Raw genomic sequence first — 15626 nt, 5'->3', positions numbered from 1 at the left:
AACTTTTTAGAAGAATAAAATATTATTGGAGTATCAAAGAATCATGCGTCTAGTATATATTGGGCAGTGAGTCTTTATGAGAGAAATGGATTAGCAATGATTTCTGGGCTAGATGGATTTGGTGATTCTAATTGGTTGCAGATGATTTTTCTGATTCTCATTTTTTTATCTTCAAAACATCAACAGCAGAACCTATGGCATCTTACTGTGTCCAAATAAACCAAATGATTTTGATTGTTGAGGAACCTATTGACTTTGAGACCCATAAAAGCCTATTGTACAAATGAGGATTCACTTCACAATATCATAACATGTTTGTTTATTCTTTCAGATGTAATGTGATTGTTCAGTTGTGGTGAATTAGTTATCTTTCTAATTGTTTTGATTGCGATATGGCTTTATGGTGTTGTCCTGATGGCTGCATGTGTTTTTGTGCTTTTAATTACATTCATCAGAACGGGTCTGATGTCTTAGTCTGTGATGAGGCTCACATGATTAAGAATACAAGAGCTGACATCACCCAAGCTTTAAGGCAAGTGAAATGCCAACGAAGAATTGCACTAACTGGTTCACCACTGCAAAACAATTTGATGGAGTATTACTGTGTAAGTCCTCTTGCTCTACATACTTCCAGATACAACTGTTTTCTGGTTCATTTGCCTGCCTGTTTGGTTATGGCCACAATTTTGCATATGCAACAGATGGTTGACTTCGTGAGGGATGGGTTCCTTGGCAGCAGCCATGAGTTTAGAAATCGGTAGGAGTTTTAGAATATCATTCAATTTTTGATGATTTTTTTTAAAGTTGGTTCTTGATTTTGTACACCTTATGCAGGTTTCAAAACCCTATTGAGAATGGACAGCATACTAATTCTACTCTAGAAGATGTGAAGATCATGAATCAAAGGTCACATATCCTCTATGAACAATTAAAAGGATTTGTCCAGAGAATGGATGCAACAGTGGTTAAGAAGGAATTGCCCCCTAAAACTGTCTATGTCATTTCTGTCAAACTTTCTCCATTGCAGAGAAAGCTGTATAAAAGATTTTTGGATTTCCATGGTTTCACAAATGTGTCAAATGAAAAAGCAATTAGAACAAGCTCCTTCTTTGGTGGATATCAGGCTTTAGCTCGGGTATCTTCTCTTCTAGATTAATTCTAATATGATGGGTTTTGCAGGATTTTGATGCCCTTTTAGCTGATGATGTTCTGTTTTCATTATGCTTTTAATTACATCTATTTATTTTAAGTTGTTTTCATTTTAATTTTACTGAAAATTTCTATTATTTTCTCAAAAAAAATCTTTTGAAAATCTCAAAAGATATTTGCCAAAAATCCTGTGGATGATATTTGTCAGGATGATTGATGCAAATATTAACATGTAATTGCCGTTTTGATAGGTATGGAATCATCCAGGACTATTGCAAATGACCAAGGAGTATAGGGAAAACCAAAGACGTGAGGATGCAGTTGAGAATTTTCTTGTTGATGACAATTCTAGCGATGATAACTTAGACTGTGAAATCCCAGTAGGAGGTATGATGGCTCCAAAACCCTTAAAATGTTCTTTATTTCATTTGAACACAAGAATGTTTTTGGAATTCAAAAGTGTTTTTGTTTTTATAACGTTAATTGAGTATTGCTTCCTGGAAAAAAGAAAAAAGCTTACTGAAAAAAATGTTAGCTGAGTCTTCATCCTTTAGGCTACTTCAATTCAAACTGGCGATGTTAGTAGAGTCTTCATCCTTTGGGATACTTCAATTCAAAGTGGGGTTCCGTTGCTGCTGTGATTAAGATTTGGATATTTCATGGTATCTTCACGATTCTTCTCATGTTTGTTTACATACATGGTCGTAATCTAGTACAGTGCTCTTGTCCTAATGACAGTGCTTGTTGATGATGATGTTGGTTCTCATTGTTGGGAAATTCTTTGCGTCCAATGCAATGGCATGGATCTCCTCAGAGCATTCTGAAGTGCAAGAAAACTACAAAACTTGGGTATGCTATTAAAAGAAGAAACAGAAAATGATAAAATAAATGAACAAAGTGAATATGTGGACACAATTCGTGTAATGTTGTGACTTGTGAGGTGTTAAGGGTCTAATACGGCTTGCTTGTGTAATGAAATAAGCGGAAGAAACCAAGAATGCTAAAGCATTCACTATGTCCCACACGGACAAATGCAACAAGCACAAGAGAGAAAATCCACTAAGGGATATACAAAGGGCCTTATAAAAAGGCTACACACATGAAAAATAATATCACTATTATTGAAGAGGAGCTCTCAAGAGCAATACAACATACATGGGGGGTTCCCCCTATTTATAAGAAGAGGAGACCAAAGGGGCTCCCAATAGAGTCGTTGGGAGCCCCCAACGGTCACATATGTGACCGTTGGGGGCCCCAACGACTCCATTGTGGGGCCCCTTTTCGGTATCCAAAAAATACAAAAATAAAAATAAAAATAAAAATAAAAAATAGTGAAATACGAGAAACAAAATAAGTACCCCTATGGGGTACTTTGTGAAATGACCATAATACCCCTATCGGGTATTATGGTATTATTACATATGTTTTAACACCCCCCCTCAAACTTTACGGGGGAATGACCGAAAGTTTGCCAAGGAGGAACAAGAAGCGAGGAGCAGGCAGGGCTTTGGTGAAGAAATCAGCAAATTGATATTCTGAAGTGACATATGGCAATGTTACTGTCCCACGAAGATATTCATCACGTACATAATGACAATCCATTTCAATATGTTTCGTCCTCTCATGGAAAGTGTGGTTGCTGGCAATGTAGATAGCACTTTTGTTGTCACAACAAAGCTTCGAAGCACCGGTAATTTCGACTCCCATATCTTGAAGAAGACTTCGAAGCCACACCAGCTCCATTGTAGTGGTTGCCATAGCCCTGTATTCTGCTTCAGTAGAAGACAATGAGACTTTCTGTTGTTTCTTGCACCTCCAAGCAATTAGCGAATCTCCTAGGAATACACAAAAGCCAGTAGTTGAGATTCGATCATTTGGGTTTCCTCCCCAGTCAGCATCAGTATAAGCTAGTAAATCTAAGGAAGAGATTGAGGATAGGAATAGCCCTTTAGTCAAAGTATTTTTAATATATCGAATGATCCGGAGCACAACACTCATATGCACAGATGTAGGAGCATGCTGAAATTGGCTTGCAGAGTGCACAGCATGAGCAATATCGGGCCTGGTGATAGTCAGATAGGTGAGGGAGCCTATGAGTTGCCTGTAGGGCGTAGGATCGTCCAGCAGAACTCCATCCTCCAGTCGTAGTTTAGCATTGATAACCTCGGGAGTCTCCACCTTTTTATCATCTGAAATCCCAGATTTGGAACATATGTCTGCAGCAAGCTTCATCTGTGACAGTATATACCCTCGAGGAGAGTATGCAACTTCTATGCCAAGAAAGTACCTGAGAAAACCCAGATCAGACATATCAAAATTATGTTTTAACATATTTTTAACTTTAAGAATACCGCTTTCATCATTGCCAGTGATGATCATATCATCAACATAAAGCAGAAGGATGATGATACTATTACCTGCATTTTTAACAAAAAGAGCAGTGTCAGTATAACATGAGCGAAATCCCAATTGTAACATGATAGCACTAAATCTATCATACCAAGCCTTAGGGGCTTGTTTAAGACCATATAAGGCTTTTAATAACCGAAGGGTTTGACCTTGGTTAACACTGATTCCCGGCGGAGGATCCATATATACTTCTTCATTCAACTGACCATTAAGAAAGGCATTTTTAACATCTAATTGGAATATAGGCCATTTCTTAGATGATGCTACCGCAATTAAAGTTCTAACGCTTGTCATGCGAGCCACGGGAGCAAAAGTCTCCTCATAATCGATGCCATATTCTTGTGAGTATCCCTTAGCAACTAATCTAGCTTTATAGCGCTCTAGGGAACCATCACTTTTTGTTTTGACTTTGTAGACCCATCGACATCCTATAGCTTTCTTATTTGGAGGAAGGTGAACTATTTCCCAAGTTTTAGCTTTATTTAAAGCATCTAGTTCAACTTTCATTGCTTCAACCCAATGAGGTATACTTTTTGCTTGATTATAATGGGAGGGTTCATAGTAAGAATGCAAGGCTATTAGACAAGCTCTATATTTAGGTGAAAGAGTTTCATATGAGACAAACCTATTAGGTGGAATTGATTCTCTAGAAGAACGCCTAAGGGAGGTTTCTTCTAGGGGTTCATTAAGCCGCAAGAATTTTTCTAAAGCACTAATAGGTTGGGCTTCCTCACGCCGAGTGTATACTTGGAGATTGTCACCATTAGTTGGTGATACATCATCATCATGAGAATCATGAGTATTTTCTAAAATTTCCGGATGACTCAAAGAGTCATCATTTGAGTCTTCTAAAAGATCATTGATAAACATATAATCAATTTCATTTGATTTTTCCAATATGTCAAATCCATTTTCATCTTCTAAAAAGGTTACATCTTTGGAGACAAATAACTTATTGTTTTTATGATCAAAGCATCTATAGCCTTTTTGATTTTCACCATATCCTAAAAATACACATTCTATTGCTTTAGGTGAAAATTTATCTCTTTTATGTAAAAGAACAAAGCATTTACACCCAAAAATCCGAAGACGATTGTAGTCGGGTGTCATATTAAAAAGTTTTTCATAAGGAGAGATATTATTCAATTTTGAAGATGGCATCCTATTGATTAAATAGGTGGAGGTTAACACGGCTTCGGCCCAAAAATTTTTAGGAATATTTTTAGAAATGAGTAAGGATCTAGTGGTTTCCAAAATATGCCTATGTTTTCTTTCCGCTAGACCGTTTTGTTGAGGAGTTCTTGGGCAAGATTTTTGATGACAAATGCCATGTTGTTTTAGATATGCTTGAAAATCATTTGATAAGTATTCTCCACCCGAATCGGATCTAAGAATGGATATTTGACTTTGAAATTGATTTTGAATTTTTGCATGGAATTCTTTAAAGAAGTTAAAACTTCCGATTTAAAGTTAAGAAAATAAATCCATACATATCTAGTATAATCATCAATAAAAGTAACATAATATGAATAACCACCTTTAGATAGAACCGGAGATGGCCCCCAAACATCGGAATGCACCAATTCAAAAGGTCTTGTTGTCACAAAGGATCTAATAGGAAAAGGAGTAGACTTCATTTTGCCAAAAATGCAATCTTTGCAATTGATATCTTTTTCTTTACAAAACTTGTGTCCAAAAGGAAAAAGATACATTTTAGAATAACTTGGATGTCCAAGCCTTTTATGCCAAGTTTCAATATTTTTGTCTTGGACATAAGTACAAAATGAGGTATTTGGAAGCATTAAATTATCCATAAAATAAAGGTCTCCCTTCCTATGGCCTTGCCCAATCCGCTTCCCGGACCGGAGATCCTGCACAAAGCACCCTTGGGATGAGAAAGATATTTCACATCCATGGTCGGCTATTTGAGAAACGGAAAAGAGGTTAAGATTTAATTTTGGAACTATTCTAACTTTTGGAACAAGGAAATTTTGAACATTTTTAGAATCAAGAGTTCCAACACCATTTATTTTGAGAAAAGTTCCATCGGCCGTAGAGACACAAGACATTTTTGAATTGGTGTGCACATTGGTTAATGCATTTTCATGAGGGGTCATGTGAAAAGAAGCTCCGGAATCTAAAATCCAAGAGTACGTACCGGGAGGTGATGATGAGGCAATGGCGGCACCGGAGGTGGAAGAAGTGACCTTTAAGATTTGTTGAAGAGCCAAGGAGATTTGTCCAAGAGTGTCTTTGAGATCCCCGTTCTTGCCGTCATCTTCTTTGGTGGTGGATTCTTCAACGGAAGCCACCTTTGGCTTGAATGCCCCATTTAGCTTTGGGCAAACGGGTTTAATATGTCCCGGCTCATAACAATGGTGACATATAATCATTTTTCTTCCACCACTCCCTTGCTTACCAAAATGAGGTGGTTTGTATGTTTTAACATGATTGTCGGGTTTAGATACGGCAAGAACTTCCTCTATGCTTTTACCCATGCTATGCCTAGTCTCTTCTTGAGTAATCTCGGCAATAGCTTCTTCTAAGGGAGGAAACGTGTATCTATGGAGAAGTGAGGATCTCACTTGTTCAAATTCGGGACGAAGCCCAAATAAAAATTGAAACAATCTATCTTGTTCCATTTGTTTTTGTCTTAGAACCACATCCTCCATAGATACCCATTTAGGCTCTAAAAGAGCCAATTCATCCCACAAAGGATTTAGAGCACTATAGTAATCTTGTATGCTCATGTCGCCTTGTTTTGTGGTTCTTACTTTTTCTTGCAAGAAATAAGCTCTTGCAAGATCCTTTTGGGTAAACATACCCTTCATAAAAAACCAAGCTTCATTTGCCCGGCGGAATTTTGCAATATTTGCACATACCTTAAGTTCGACATTATTCATAAACCATGCAAGGATTTTTGCATGGTTGCTCTCCCAATCTTCCATTTGATGATTATAATCTTCAATGGCCTTGAGACGAGCATCGCCTTCAAGTGCTTTCTCTTGATCTCCTTCCATCTTTGTGAGCTTAAGTTGGGGTTCCGGAACGGTTCCCATTACATAACCCCAAAGCTTCTTGCCTTTGAGATTATTCTCCATTGCGGATGCCCACATCATGTAATTTTTTCCATTGAGTTTGAATGATAGATCGATCTTGACTTCCATTGCTACACAAGGAAGATGTGAGAAAGAAAGGAAGTAGAGAGAGACAAGATTTTACCTTTAGAAGATCTTATGGCTCTGATACCATGTAATGAAATAAGCGGAAGAAACCAAGAATGCTAAAGCATTCACTATGTCCCACACGGACAAATGCAACAAGCACAAGAGAGAAAATCCACTAAGGGATATACAAAGGGCCTTATAAAAAGGCTACACACATGAAAAATAATATCACTATTATTGAAGAGGAGCTCTCAAGAGCAATACAACATACATGGGGGGTTCCCCCTATTTATAAGAAGAGGAGACCAAAGGGGCTCCCAATAGAGTCGTTGGGAGCCCCCAACGGTCACATATGTGACCGTTGGGGGCCCCAACGACTCCATTGTGGGGCCCCTTTTCGGTATCCAAAAAATACAAAAATAAAAATAAAAATAAAAAATAGTGAAATACGAGAAACAAAATAAGTACCCCTATGGGGTACTTTGTGAAATGACCATAATACCCCTATCGGGTATTATGGTATTATTACATATGTTTTAACAGCTTGTAGGGTGTGATGAGTTGAAGTCTCATCTTTTCTCCTTTTCTTTTCCAAAAATAAAAGTTTTTTAATAGAACTGGCTTGAGCTTAGCTGAATGGAGCTTGAGATTGATCAAGCTTGAACATCACTATTCAAGCTTGACTTATGCATATTACAAGCTGTGCCAAGCTAACTTCAGACAGCCCATGATCAAACCCAGCTTGGCTTGCATGCATGAGACCCTATTTTCAACAAGCACTTGTGCATTTTCTAGGGAGCCTGGACCACTTAGTGTTATTACTTGCTTATGCATGCATTGAACCTTACTGAAGCAGCTCAAAGCCTTCTAGTTTCCAGAAGGCATTCTAGGTGATGTCTGATTAAGTAATTCTGTTCCTTTATCCTTACACGTTATCACTAATAAATAGATGTATAGTGGTACTCAGTTGTTTCTCATAAGATCTTTTTGGTTTTTATATTCTTATTTTTTATTTTTTGCTGCTAAAGAAGTAATAACATGGTAAAGCAAATACGGGTTGCATATATGTTGAGTCAGGTTGCCTTTCTGGGAGATGATAAGTCGGTTCTTGGAAGAATGCGATTTTGTAATGAAAGACAAAAGGTGGTTTAATTCATTCCAATTCAATGTAACATGCACACCGTTAAAGGAAAGAAACATTTCTAAGTGCCATAGCTGGTGCTATTTCATATTGTGGGGTGCTGGGAAGGTGCATGGTGATGTTTCCTTTCTGGAATTTCATGCTTAGGCATGGATAACGTCACGACGATCCTCCTGTTGTACTAACATAATCATGCAGTTTTGCATTCCTGCAATATTGCTCAGTTGGTAATGTGTCCTTCAAACATTCTGGACAGAACTACAGAAAGTATAATGAGCAGTCATAGTATTTATGAACAATCATTCTTATTCTTTATGTGCAGTCACTCTTTGACTGTGTAGAACCTAAAAATGGAAATTAGTTTCATAATTTTTCTCTTTGGACCTGATCCTGAAAATAACACCAATCCCTTTTCAAGTAAAACACAGTTCAATGTAAAACCCCAAAGCTGATAAAAGTTGAGAACATGAAGAGTCAAAGTATCTCAAAGAATGTGAAACTTCAAGTTTTGCCTTGAAAGGTTGTAACATTCTAACTCTTCAGGGATGTTTTGACATTAAAAGAAATTAACTTCTAGCCCTGAAAGATCTGTAATAGAGATACATATATTACCTGTAAATCATGTGTTTTGGTTAGAGCGTTCAAGTCAAATGCTACCATTGTGTATGTGAGAAGCCAATCTTGCTTATTTCTGGAGATGTTTTGAGTGCGAACAGTAGCATTCTAATTTGGACCATATTAGATTGGATAATTGCTTGCTAACATGAAGCTGGAACTATTAGATTTCTTGATCTGTTGCATGTCTGTCATGGATGAATGGGAAAATGGTGATGAAATTGGTCGATTGTTACTAATCATGTATACTGCGATCAAAATCTATCTTGTACTAGAAAGATTAGTGTCAGACTAGAGGATTACAAATGTAGATGTGTAAAAATGTGTGGATCATGTGAAATTTGGTTAATTTTATTTATTCGGATATTCTCAGTTCACTTTCTTGCGGCTTCTCAATGCTATTGGTTGGGAGAAATATTCACTGCCTGAGATAAAAAAAATGGGAATAGTTGAGCTTTCTTCTTTCTGAGCATCACTTGATAACTATCCCACTGTTTATGTGTTCCATTATCTTTGTTGCCCAATCTGTGTCTTTGTGGTTTTCGTTTTCTCTTGGTTACAACTGACATGAAAGGTGTGGGGGACTCACAATGTTATGCATTTTATGAACAGAAAAGCCAAAGCCGAAGTCTGAATATCTAAACAAGAAAAGCGATAGTGGCTTTTTTGATGAGGTACGCATAGTACATTTCATGTTACTGATGATCATTGTGATATTGGATATAATCTATAATTTCATTAATACAATGAAGTTCTGGGTGTGTTGATAGGACGTTCATTTATCTCCTTGCTCACCATTATTATTTTTTGTTCTTGATCAGCTGATGTTTTCATATGCTGACTGCATTCAGACTTCTATTTTCAACCTGTTTTTCTATTAATGTACCTTTAATGTTGTTGACACAAAGTCCAGGAAAAGGTTATGGTTTATACATTTTACATTTTAAGCCCATTGTACATTTCACAGGACAGTGATTGGTGGGTAGATATTCTTGAAGATAAAGTCTATAAAGAGGTTGAATACAGTGGTAAAATGGTTCTGCTTCTGGATCTTTTATCAATGAGTTCTGAGGCTGGCGATAAGGCCCTTGTTTTTAGCCAGAGCTTGTCGACTCTAGATCTTATTGAGTTCTTTCTTGCAAAGTTACCACGGCATGGAAGAGACAACAAATTCTGGAAACAAGGAAAAGATTGGTACAGGTACAAATTGGCTGTTTCTTATCACCTTAAAAGAGTTGAGAACTTTGTTGGTTTCAATTTTCATTTGGACATTTTCAATGAGCATCATGTAGGGGTGTAACTGTTTCTTCCCTTTTATCATGCCATCATGGCTGGATATAAATCAAGGAGAGAGGAGAAAATGGTAGATGAGAGTAGAAGAGAGGAAAAGATGATGAGCTAGGGCAGCAAAAAAATCGTTTTTTCACATTCTTCTTTTTTGCATGACGTACACTTTATAACAATATTTTCTGTGACAAAAATGCCCTCGCTAAGTAATTAAAAAGATTACAAAGGCCTTTAAACTAATTATGGACAAAAATAACCTTGCACATGTAAGATAGGAACATGGTACATTTGACTCTTCTTCAACAGAGGTATTCTCAGACCCGATTCCGGATAGGGTCTAAAAGTTAGACTCAAACCCGATCCAATCTGATTGGGGTCTATGGCTGAAAACTATGGACCTGACGAGGGAGGATCAGGTGCAATGATTGTACACTTTCAGTGTGCTGCTGCACCTGATCACCCTCCATGTTTGGGATACAACCTGTCAGCTGTGGGTCCCAACAGCAGATGCGGGGTGGCCAGGTGCAGAGGCACACCAAAAATGTGCAATGCACCTGATCTTCCCTTGTACCTGACCCACTTTGATTCGGGTCTGGTTTTGGGTTTGGGTATCTTTCCAAAAATGTGGGCCCCTATGGATTAACAGGTTTGTGTTTCAGTGTAGGTCTGGGTAGACCCAATTACCTACCTGGTTTAGTGACGTTCCCCTTCACCATTCAGCCTCTTGAAAATTTTCCTAGAGTACATCATTTATGGTTTGCTACTGCACCCACACAGCTGCAAACTCTTTAGAAAATGACAAGGAAAAACTTGCTGAGTCAACACAGTTACTGGGTTGACTCGTCATTTACTGGGTCAACCCAATGAATGACCCGAAAATGAACAAAATTCGGACGACTGGGCTGACTCAGTCAAGTTTAGACATGAGCCATTCACGTCTTACATATATAGGGCATATATATATATAATTTGCATATTATACATAATATATTAGTAATAAATATGTAATGAACATATTTATATACATAGTTTACAAGCTTTACATACTTTATGTAAAATATAAAGTTGACATGACTCCGAATTGACCTGGCTGAGTCACAGGTCAACCCATGCCGGGTGGAGTCACGAGTCACCAAGTGTTAAAACTATGGTCACACACATTGTTAAAGGATTGTAAAGATCTGTCTGTTGCTTCACTTTGGTATCTGTTTTGGAGATCTGCTTGAATTTGTGTCAGCCTGTAGTATAGTAAAATATAGAAAGAAACCACAGTAAAAGAGAGAGCTTTAAGATTTCAGCCACCAAAGTGTCAGCGCATCATATAGAAGCCCAGACGTTATTGTCTACAAAAGTAAGGCTCTGTTTGGGAGCTGGAGATGGGAGGGGATATGGGGAGTTAATAAATGCTAGTTATCCCATTTTTCCCTCATGGATGTTTGGAAGCCAGGTTTTGGGAGATGGGAACGGGGAAGAGTGGAGATGGGCTTTTTGAACTACATCCTCACAAGGATGTAGTTTACAATTCCACTCTCATCACCCATTTGCTTCTGCATTCTCCTCTCCTCTCCAACACCGGCACCCAAACAGCGCCTAAGTTGTTATGTTGGTGCGCTTTCATGAGTAAGTTGCCGTATGGTGGGTGCTTTCATGGGCAATTCTTATATAATAAAACATAGTAATTTCTTTTTCTCTTAAAAAAAGGATTGGTAAGTCATTCTGAGCTTAATATCATGATAGTTCTGAACTATCATGTTCTTTTTTTTATGACATCTAAAAGTATTTTTATAGCATTCAGATCATGGGGAAGGTATATATATATATATATAGATAGATAGATAGATAGATAGATAGATAGATAGATAGAGAGAGAGAGAGAGAGAGAGAGAGAGTAAAGTTCGACGTTCCGTCAGATGTGCACGGTGTTATACAAAATAACGTCTTTAGCGGCGGTCACGACTGCCACTAAAGACATTATTTCTGCCCGGACTTTTAGCAACGGTCAAGGACTCCTACTAAATGTCTGTTTTTCAACACAATCAGTGAACACGTCCGACAAAAGGGGGTTCAACGATACCCCCTTTCGTATGTGTGTGTGTGGATATATATATAAACTAACATTAATCTAGTTGTGTTTACCATCAGATGGATTCAACCTTATTAAAATGACTAGAATACCCTTAAAAGTGAGATTTTTCAAAATGCATGGCTTCCTTTTTGGGCATTATAGGTCTTTTGAACTTGGAGGAAAATGAAAAGTCAAACACCTTTTAAAAAAAAGTAACTTTATGAATCTATCAAATTTACCCTTTTGACCTCAAAAAGTAATGATACATTTTTGAAATGCCATATTTTTAAGGGTATTTTGAAATGAAACAAGATGTGCACAATCACAATGCCAACGAAGGGCTACACAAGTGTACATACACAACATGATCACTAAAGATCAATAACAATCTCACAAAAGACACAAAATCACAAATAACACAGAGTATAAGAAGCTTTCGTATATCACAAATATGATTTGAAAAACATATTTAAAACTGTTACAAAGTGCTCTATTTATAGAGCTTTTACATGCACCAAAACAAGGAGGAGAGGAAGCAGTCCAACTAGTCGTTGGACTGCTCCCAACGGTCATAGTGATCAATATTTATAAAAAGACTAAAATGCCCTTGATATATGTATATTTATATGAATATATAAATATACGTATATGTATATCAGGTACATATATATATACATGTATATGTATATATATATTTATACATAATGTATTTTAATATTCTCCCTTAAACTTACAGTGAGATCACCGAAAGTTAAACGACTTTGAATACATTAGGTTCAATAATGAATCAATAAACGTGCACATGAAGTGCGAATACACAAACCCACTAATGGGTAAACAAGAGCCCTCAAATATATAGAGGGAGGACAAATGAGAGAGAGGGGCCATTGGGGCTCCCTTCTAATCGTTGGGAGCCCCAACGACTAGAAGGGTGGGCCCCCCAATGGTCCTTCTATTTTGTAATAAAAAGAGAAAAAAGAAAGAAATAAAAAGGAAAAAAAGAAAATGTAAAAAATACAACCATATTTCAATTGAAATATGTGTAAAAGGAAAAAAAACAAAAATACCCTTATCGGGTTTTACAATGATATGTCAATATATGTATATATATATATTTGTTTATGTATAGCGATATATTGTTAAAATGTACCTATTATATATATATATATATATATATATATATATATATATATATATATATATATATATATATAAATTCTGTTTATTACATCAATACCTGATAGGGGTATTTTTGTAATTTCACAGTTGTTTTAGAAAACAACTATTTTTTCTTTTTCGAACAAATGTAATTTTTTCTTTTTATTTTTTTATTATTTCTTTTTTATTATTTTTGAGGACCTAAAGGAGCTCCAACATAGAAGTCGTTGGAGCCCCCAACGGTCACAAATGTGACCGTTGGGGGCTCCCAACGACTCTATGGGAGTCCCCTTTTGGCTCTCCTTTTGAGGCCCTTTTGTTAAAATATATTGTACATATATATATTTATATATATAGATCTCGACACATACACATATATATATTAATTATATATATGTCTATGTGTCTATCTACATATATAAATATATATATATTTATATCTTTTGTAAATAGACCCATATAGGGGTAAAACAGTCTTTTTATTTTCTTTATTCTTTTCTTTTTCCTCCTTGGAATGGGCCCCACCTAGGGGGACGTTGGAGCATCCAACGGTCATATTTATGACCGTTGGAAGGGCTCCAACGTCCCTCTAGGAGCCCTTCCAAGGCCTCCTCTTTTGTCTATAAATAAAGGGGTTTCTCCCCATTGTAATGTATGCTTCTTTGAAGCCTTTTGAGTGGAATATATATTTTTCCTCTTCTTTTGGGTGCCTTACCACTTTAAGTGGTTGTGTTGTTCTTTTGCCCATTAGTGGCTATTTGTGTATGTGCGTGCTCTCTTGTTTTGCTCTTGGAGACTTCATCCGGCACTTCATTACATGGTATCAGAGCCTTGGTTGATAAAGCTTCATCGGATCTTCTTTTGTCAAGTAATATCCTTCTCTTTAGTGCATTTATATTCCTCTTCTACAAATGGCCAACAAGGATACAAAAATCGACCTCTCATTCAAATTGGATGGGACCAATTATCGCATGTGGGCGGCCGCCATGGAAAACAATCTCAAAGGTAAAAAACTTTGGGGTTATGTATGTGGAACCATTCCGGAACCACAATTGAAGTTGACTAAGTTTGAAGGTAATGAGGAAAAAGCTTTGAACGAAGAGGAAAAAGAGAAGGCTATTCTTGATTACTCTTCTAAATTAGAAGATTGGGAAAGTGAGCATGCTAAAATTTTAGCATGGTTCATGAACAATGTTGAATTAAAGATTTGTGCAAATCTCGCCAAATTCAAGAAGGCTAATGAAGCTTGGTTCTTTATGAAAGGCATGTACACTCAAAGAGACCTTGCTAGGCATTTCTTCCTACAAGAAAAGGTAAGAGCTACTAAACAAGGTGATATGAGTATTAGGGACTACTATAATGCCCTATCCTCTTTATGGGATGAACTTGTCCTTCTCGAACCCCAATGGGAGGGTAGTGCTATTGCTATGAGGCAAGAGCAAATGGAAAAAGAAAGATTTTTCCAATTTATTCATGGGCTTCGCCCCGAATTTGAGCAACTTAGAGGATCCCTTCTCCATAGGGCCTCTACTCCTCTAAGTGATATTTTGGCCGACTTATGTCAAGAAGAGACTCGTTTGGCATTAAAACGAGATGTTGATGAAGTTCATGCCGTATCTAGACCCGGCAACAATGTAAGGCCATACAAACCTCCTCATTTCTTCAAAAATAATAGTGGTGGAGGAAGGAAAATCATTTGCCATAATTGTAATGAACCGGGCCACATTCGTCCGGATTGCCCAAGATTTAAAAAGAAGGCGGCCTCCGTTGGTGAAGTTCCTCCAAATGAAGACTCAAAGAAAGATGGTGACATAAAAGAGTCTCTTGCTCATCTTACCGAAACGCTTCATCAATTCATGAAGATGAGCTCCTCTCAGTTTTCTTCTACACCATCCACTTCCGGCGCCGCTATCTCCTCCTTCCCAGGTATGACCTCTTGGATTCTTGATTCGGGTGCCTCCTTTCATATGACTCCGAATGCATCACTCTTATCAAAAACAAGTCTCAACAAATTTAAATCTTTTGTCTCCACTGCCGATGGAACATCCTTGGATGTTGAAGGCATTGGGAATCTTGAGAAAATTTATAATGAAAACAAAGAATTTTTTGTTCCCAAAATTCGAATTATTCCAAAACTTAATTTAAATCTATTTTCCGTTTCCCAAATTACCGATTTTGAATGTAATGTCACTTTTTCACCTACCCATTGCTATGTGCAGGATCTCCGGTCCGGGAAGCGGATTGGGCAAGGCCATAGAAGAGGGGATCTTTATTATATGGATTTTTTGTCATTGCCAACCAAATCATTTTGTAATCATGTTCAATCCAAAGATATTGAGACTTGGCATAAAAGACTTGGACATCCTAGTGTTTCTAAATTGTATCTCTTTCCTTTTTTGGAAAAATTTTGTAATACAAATACATTCACATGCAATGATTGTATCCTTGGAAAAATTCATTCGCTTCCGTATTCTCATAGTAATTTTGTGTCAAAAAGACCTTTTGAACTTGTGCATTCCGATGTATGGGGACCGGCACCCGTTCTGTCCAAGGGAGGCTACTCTTACTATGTTAGTTTTGTTGATGACTTTACTAGATATACATGGGTATACATTATTAAAAATAAATCCGATGT

General features: G+C 37.1%; 1 protein-coding gene across 1 annotated transcript in view; it reads left to right on the top strand.

Moving 5' to 3' along the window:
- The window catches only part of LOC149819299 (protein CHROMATIN REMODELING 20-like), a 141503-nt gene that overhangs the window by 105440 nt on the left and 20437 nt on the right, over positions 1 to 15626 (top strand). The window contains exons 16-21 of the mRNA XM_089985505.1: positions 456 to 605; positions 702 to 757; positions 835 to 1135; positions 1401 to 1536; positions 9094 to 9155; positions 9449 to 9681. Coding sequence (XP_089841631.1) covers positions 456 to 605; positions 702 to 757; positions 835 to 1135; positions 1401 to 1536; positions 9094 to 9155; positions 9449 to 9681 — 938 coding nt within the window. The remainder of the gene's footprint in view (positions 1 to 455; positions 606 to 701; positions 758 to 834; positions 1136 to 1400; positions 1537 to 9093; positions 9156 to 9448; positions 9682 to 15626) is intronic.

The sequence above is a fragment of the Nuphar pumila genome, chromosome 13 (genome assembly GCF_984573655.1).
Source record: "Nuphar pumila chromosome 13, dmNupPumi1.hap1.1, whole genome shotgun sequence".
Lineage (NCBI taxonomy): Eukaryota > Viridiplantae > Streptophyta > Magnoliopsida > Nymphaeales > Nymphaeaceae > Nuphar > Nuphar pumila.
This window is presented reverse-complemented; position numbering and strand designations above follow the sequence as displayed.